This window comes from Pundamilia nyererei, unplaced genomic scaffold (assembly GCF_000239375.1).
Source record: "Pundamilia nyererei isolate P.nyererei 1_Seehausen unplaced genomic scaffold, PunNye1.0 scaffold00243, whole genome shotgun sequence".
Classification (NCBI taxonomy): domain Eukaryota; kingdom Metazoa; phylum Chordata; class Actinopteri; order Cichliformes; family Cichlidae; genus Pundamilia; species Pundamilia nyererei.
This window is the reverse complement of record NW_005187644.1, coordinates 328601-336033: the sequence shown is the minus strand read 5'-3', so window position 1 is coordinate 336033 and position 7433 is coordinate 328601. Positions and strand designations below refer to the sequence as shown.

The 7433-nt window shown below is 37.4% G+C and overlaps 1 protein-coding gene across 1 annotated transcript in view; it reads right to left on the bottom strand.

Moving 5' to 3' along the window:
• nlrx1 (NLR family member X1) overlaps positions 1-7433 on the bottom strand; it is a 78297-nt gene that overhangs the window by 53080 nt on the left and 17784 nt on the right. Inside the window, exons 5-8 of the mRNA XM_005749388.1 lie at positions 4562-4793; positions 2499-3663; positions 2007-2190; positions 656-751 (exon numbers count right to left, since the gene is read on the bottom strand). Of these exons, the coding sequence (XP_005749445.1) occupies positions 656-751; positions 2007-2190; positions 2499-3663; positions 4562-4793 (1677 nt within the window). The remainder of the gene's footprint in view (positions 1-655; positions 752-2006; positions 2191-2498; positions 3664-4561; positions 4794-7433) is intronic.

Below are 7433 nucleotides of genomic sequence, written 5' to 3'. Positions count from 1 at the left end.
TAATTAGAATTTATATATTAAATTAGAATTTAGAAATAAATGTTGTATTCCAATGTACTAGTATAATTTATTACAATATTATAAAAATGTTTCAATTTATTCATTTATTTAATTTTATTTATTTATTTTAATTATTTTTTTATTTTTTTATTTTTACAAAAAAGCTTGAAGTCAAACCACTACTACATACTGGTATGTATAATGTTGGTATGTGTTTGGTATGTGTATGGGTCAGTGTAATGCTGGACCCATTCATAACCCATTTTCGTCTTCTAGCTGACGGAATAAGGTCAAGATTTTACAGTTAATAACGCCATCTATTGTGCCCTCAATGCAGTCAACTCATCCTGTACCCTTAGAAGAGAAACAGTACCACACAGGCAGGGCACCCTGAGGGGAGCTGGGTTGTAGGGGATCAAATATTTCAAACTTTTTTGCAGCATGTTTTTCTGAATCTGACGCTTGATTATAATGAAACTACCATAATTACCATTGGGTAAGTGCATCATGCCATTGTAACATCCAACACAAAATAAAAGCAGTTCTAGTAGCTATAATAGTACCATCACCATCATGCAATTTGCATCATGCATCATGAACTCAGGTTGCTTTTTTTTGCAAGCAACAAGATCATATATTAAGTTTCAAGTCTCACTTGAGGTTGTATGTGTGTCTGAAGGCAGGGCACAGCATTTGAAGCGTGTCATTATACAGGAGACAGGAGGATAGGTCCAGTTCTTCAAGGTAGTAACTGTAACAAAGCACCACAAGATGGTTAAATAAAAACAATAACGAAAAACAAATAGACAGCTCCTTTGTATCCACATACACAGTCTCATATCAGCAGTATATATACAATATACACTATTAAAACTGAAGTAATAACTATGACCCAATGGCAAACATTTTGGGATGCTGTGTAGTGACTCTATTATCGAATAATTGCACTCTTCACCCTTTCCTTATGGCAGATAGGGCCAAGAGCTTTATAGAAACCTTATTTCTGCTGCTTATATTAGAAATCTCATTCTTTTGCCGTCTACCCAAAATGTCTCTGCATAAGTGAGTGTTGAGTCAGACTCAGGAATTCCAGAAATCACTGTCTGCGATAACAGTTTGCAATGGCATCAACAGATGTAGGTTAGAGGCCAAAAATTACAAAACCAATTTTTAGGTCCACAGTTTTGGGAAATGGTTGTTTCTCTGCCATTACTTGCCAGAATTTGTAGACTGTAAACTCCCTAGGCCGAATCTTCAGATGAAGTCTGCTATTCATCGCAAGAACTACAGGAAGTAACTTTCAGTGAGAGGCCTATTCTAGGCCTATATTCTCTTATTTGTTATATTAGTTAAAGTTATACCCGATTATACTCTGATCATTATTCAGCAATTAACCATAATTAACTATCAGCAAAATTACATATGAATTATGTTTCTGTGGTCACAAATTACAACACTTAATACCATTTCTCTTATTCGTAATTATGCATAATGATGGGTTGGTGACACATTTTTTGTCTTTCACATTCCTGCAACCACAGAGACACTAATCTGCCAAGGTTGAAGTTGGATCATGTCTATCCACATAAAATCCAGATATGATAATAATTTCCATTACACAACTCTCATTTAATATATTAATGAGACTTTTACATTGGTTGATATCTTTGATTAACAACACAAATTATTTACTGTTAGCAAAAGCACAAATAGAGACCTTTTGCCTGCATTTCACCTGTATTTATGTATACATCTATCTGCCTAGCACTTTTACTTTGAATTTTTATGTTCATTTAAGTGTTTGTTTTACAGTATGTTTCGCACTAAGTACCAAAGCAATTTCCTAATATTGTATACCTTCTCAACATTTGGCAATAAAACCCTTTCTGATTCTGATTCTTTTACCATCTCTCGGATGTAAAAGATGTATTTCCACCTCTTTTGACATAACATACACATACACAGTCAGTCGATCTCTAATCCAGTTCCTTCAAATAATAATTTACCTTGCAGGGGTGCAGGAAAGCACAGAACTCAGTATGAAACATTTAAGTGAAGTCATACGAATGTTGGTGAGGCGGATAGCTCTGATTGAAGTTACAACCTCTGCAGTCAGTCTGGGGTTCTGGAACTCATATAGAAGGACCAACAGATCCATCAGCTCTTCTGGTGGTTGTGGCTTGTTAAGCTCTAGTATCAAAAGAACACATACTACATGAAAATATGCAATATGGGTTGCGATACACCAATTACAGACACAATTTCTATCTTTAGAGTTCATTTATCTCATATCACATAAATGTTTACAAGTAAATCTGAGTTTTATGTTCAGTTTCTTGTTTTCTAATATTTTTGTGAAGTTCTAACGATAAATATATGTTTTGTAACTGTTAAAGCTTTAGCAATTACAGAACATTACTCTGTAGGCAGATTAAGTACTTTGTTTCACAAGAGAACGTTTTTTTGTTGTTGTTGTTGTTGTTGTTTGTTTTTTTTACCTCTAACAAGGTATTTCCTAATGGCATGGGTGATCTGGGCCACAGTGGTGCTTTGAATGCTGCAGCCAAGTTGTTGGAGAAGCACACGGTTACCATAGTGCAATAGCCCACCCATGAAGATAGGGTACAGCTCAAAAGGTTGACGTTCACTGTACTGCTGTTGCTGTGGGCCATGGACTCCTACAAGGTTTTGCTCTACCTGGTCAAGGACATCCTCGTTGTAGCTATCCTCAGTGTGGAACAGCTCAGCTGCCATGGTTCTGGCTATACTGCCTTTGTTGAGACTGCTGATTTTCTCATAGAGCTTTGGAAAAAGCTTAAGAAGATTGAATACTGCAAAAATTCGGAGGGGAATTAACTTAGAAAAGATGTTAACAAGGGCATTGACATCCTCACTTGCCTGACCAATGGCCACAGATACTTTCTTGGTGAGCTTCTCAAGAGCGGATTTGTTCTCTCCTAGAACTACATAGAGTGCTGCCAGGTATTCTTGCATGGCTGGGACAGCAAACACATACTGCGTCTCATTGTTTTCCCTTAGGTCTTGTGATATAGATTTACCACTTTCTATGGAAGGAGCCAAAAAGAAGTCTAGTACATCGGTGCGGAACATGGCCAGCTGATGAAGCTCCTCATCTGTCTTTGTCTTCCCTCCTATCCACTGCTCTAGTTCTGCTTCTGAGAAGGATGTGCGTTTGTATGTCACACCTTCAAATGCAAGCTTACCTACTGTACGGACAACATATAACATCAGAGAACTTTGGTGTTCCTGAATGGGCATGTCCGTCCCTGCTCCTGTACCGAGCACTTCACCCCCAAAATTGAGCCTGAGGAAACTTGTGTATATGCCAGTTAGAGTGCGGATGGGGGCTTTGGTATTGGTAAAACGCAGAAAGTGTAAGGTTGCACAAGTGAGCCAGCAGTACGATGGAAGGAAACATGCAGCAGCAAGTTGGCTTTCTCTCTGGAGGTTGAGGTAAAGCAGTTCTACAAGATCCTGGGCCTCTTGGTTATGTGCAGTGTCACTCTGCTTTAGAAGGCGACTGGTGAAGTACGCCCGCTGGCGTGATGGGTCATTAAAACCACGTATCTGTGCGTAACGAGTAACATACTTCTGAGGGATACAGTCCAAAGCAGACAGTCTTGTCGTAATCAAAATGCTGGCCTGTGAAACATATAAAGTAGACAATAAGTGCCATTTACAAACAGTGGGACTTACAATCTAACAAACAAGGCTGAAAATTCACACCACACTTCAGTTCAATTAAATTTTATTTATACAGCGCCGAAATCACAATAGTTGCCTCAAGGCATTTGGAACGACAAAGCTATCTGGATCTAAATTACTCGTTATACTTTCTTAAGAACATGATGTATTTGAAGTGTTTTTAGTTTTTATTTTCAACGGGTTTGAAATCATAATCCTCTGCCTAATAATCCCGCGCTTCTATATTCCAGTACTAGACAGAAGTGATTAACTTTTTAAGTCAAAGTTGCACTTAAGGCCACGACTGGTCAAATTTTCCAATCCTAACTGTTTGATTAATCCAAACAGACACATGCTGCCAGTAACATAACATCTCAAGTATAGGTCATAAAGGTACCAAACGGATGAACAGTCAGGGTGCAGCCTCCGTGTCTACCTGTTCATGTTTCTAAAGTAGAATTACTCTGGTAATCGGTTTAAAGTCGCTTTGCGCTTGTTTTCATCTTTATTTTGTGTTCACACCTTAAAACTAAGAGAATGATCATAGGATGTAAAACGTAGTAGAACAAATCTCTCCTGGGATTAACTAACGTACTGCATTAAAAACTGCATGTGTTCAGTGTAATATGTGTAATATTAAAAATAATATGATTTTTTTTAATTGTTAGCATACTTTTCTAAACTCACTCTTTTGCTAAATGTTACTTTTATTCATTTTGCTTGTGGTTTTAAATAAAAGATAAGAACCTGGTCAGATTTGAAATGAAACAAAAACCTGGAGTGGGGGTACATATTAGCTTTAGCCATTTTTTGTTTAATCACTACCTTTAGTTAACCCCTTTTGGTTTTTTCTTACCTCAGGCAACAGATACTTTCTTAGCAGGTTTACCACAACTACACTTGGAGGCAGTCCCTCATTAGGATCACTGCAAAGCTCTGAGGCTCCAATTCGGAAATCCAGTTGCATCTTTTCCATTCCATTGAAAAGGAAGAGCACATCCTTGGCCTGTTTTCCCTCCCCACTTAGAAGGGGGTGTTTTTTCAGGTGTAGGTACTTCCTGCTCACCAGGTCTCTTAGAGACGTAACCCTGTGTAAAAGAGAATGTGAGTCTTTAGAATCATAAAATAACAATGTGACACTTTGGGTTGCCAAATTTATCAATCAAATGAAATTATAGAAGAATACAAAAAAAAAGATTGATTTTGCAATATTTTCAGATTATTTCGGAACTAGCACACTCCCAGTAACGCTGTTGGAAAATTTTAAAAAAGCATTCTTTTAATTCAAGGTTAGAGATGGTAAAGGCCAACATTTTGGTTCTTTTGCAGAAATGACTGCCTTCTCATAAAAGTTGACACTTGAAATCATGCAGCAAAACTGCTTTAACATGCAAGCACAATCATTCAGCTGATTTTGAAGTTGAATTTGTTGTTGAAGTTTATCTCAACATAGCGTTTACAGGCGGAAGAAACATTTTGCCACACATTATTTAGATGAAGTCCACCCACAAAGGCCTATCCAGCAGGCCTGGATGAAAAGGCATTTAGGCCAGGTCATCCACTAATTAGAAGGTTGTTGGACAATTGCTTCTGTTGAGCATTTGTGCAAAAATCACTAAGAATAGATTGGTGTAGTGTCTGTGATCATCTAGCCTGCTTCTGCTTGTAGTGCTCTGAGGTTTACTTTTTGTGGTTTTAAAAACCTCAATTCAACATAAGATGTTTAATGAGTTGTGCTGGCTTATTTCTATCCACGACTACACTGACATTATACTGTGAATGAATCTGAGCATTATCAGCTTAAATTCAAATTACTCTCTACCACAGTTGATTTAACTTAAGTCTTAACATAAACACTGCACTGTGCACCAGTCCAACACAGTGCTTCACTGTAAATCTGTTAGAGTACAGTAAACCAACGTGTTTGTCCTGCACTAAACTGAAGAATATTTTCATTTAGCATATGAAAAACACAAAGTTAGTATAATTCAGTTCATTTTGCAGGACGTTTCTCAATATCAAAAAGCAAAACTTCAAATTATATTCAGATCCAATATCTAATTTAACAAATGAGAACTTACAGTTTATCTGGCAAACTGTAGATAAATGACCTTAACAGATACTTGTTAAGCTCATAGAAATTTTGCTTTTGGAATTTTTCTGCCACTTAAAAGTAAATGATACTTGTATATAGTTGTTCCTCTTCAGTAGGACCGACTTTCATGTGTTACTGTTGATTCGGGCAAATTACTTTAACGTTTGAATGCTCAGTGACATGAAATAATAGTCTAAACCCAGGGAAGAATTCAATTCAACTAAATTCGCGTTTTGGACCTGAGTGCAAAGCTACGCACATTGGGGAGGTTATCATGAGAAAACGTGCTCCAGGCCCAGTAACATCAGCAGCTCTTATATTTAATATAGCCACGCTACAGACGGACAAGCGCCTGTTTTTATGCATTGTCGTTAGCAATAATGACGGTAAAACCATCGCGTGTCCGCGTCGTCCGCTTCTTTATTTTCCACATAAACCTTTCACAATAAAGCTCAAGATCCTGTTAAGACTTTTCAAAATGAACTGAATCACGTGAAAGAGCAGATTATTTACAGATGAGAAGTAAAAAAGAGCCGCCAGGTGCTAAAAAATAAACCTTAGACTCAAATGTTAGAACAGCCTTTTCCCCACAGCACGCCGTGTAATAAATACAAAGAAAACGGCGGCCGTTACAACTTATGTTTAAAAATGTATAGTTTCATGCATCGGTTAAAACACTCGACTCCGGGTAAAGGACGCGCAGCTGGAAACACTTCAAAGCAAGTCGAGCTGCCCGAGATTCACAAAATTTACAGAAAAATTTACATTTTTGTGATTTATATCGTTATCGGGACGATAGATGTCTTATATGAGATTTTGGTCATATCACACAGCCCTATGTGAGATTGTGTGTGTGTGTGTGTGTGTGTATGGGGGGGGGTCAGAAATGACTGAAAGATTAATTGGCTCTGTTTTTAGTTTTGTTCAAAAAGGAATGACTTCATATAGGGAAAAATATATATCACATATTCAGGACACCTTAAACTAGTTTTTTAAATAAGCAGCAAGGCAGAACAAAGTCGGGGCTGCATCAAGACACAAGAACTAAACCCCAATTCAACCAGACCCAGAGCAGGATTTAACCAAGACAGAACCAGAATCAAAACTAGATGATAGTAGCACTAAATACTAGTCATCATAGACCAGCACTACACTTATTTTTTAATTCTACCAAAGTCCACTATTTAGATTCAGAAACATTTATATAATTATTTAGCCTTGTTGTGCAAACAATCCTGCATAACTTAATAAATATAGAATTTGAAATATAACAAACCTAAAAAGAAACACTAGGTACGAGATACATGAGGACCTATGATACGGTGATACTTTTGGTAAACAACCATTTGACTAACATGTTCGGTGCGAACTGTGAGGAGGCGCTATCTAACCTCTGAAGTGGCTGCAAATTATACCAGGGTTTTAGATGAATGCCCCCCCTGTGATTTTACCTGAACCCTGCGATTTTATTTTTAATCATTTTAACAGCAAATTGAAGAAAAGCCTTGACTCCGTTGCTCCACTCACCACCAAAAAGAACATGCATCACCATGGAGAAACGAAGAAGTCAAAAAACTTAAGGGCAGCAGAGAGGAGATGGAGGAAAAATTAAAATGCAATCAACCATCAAATA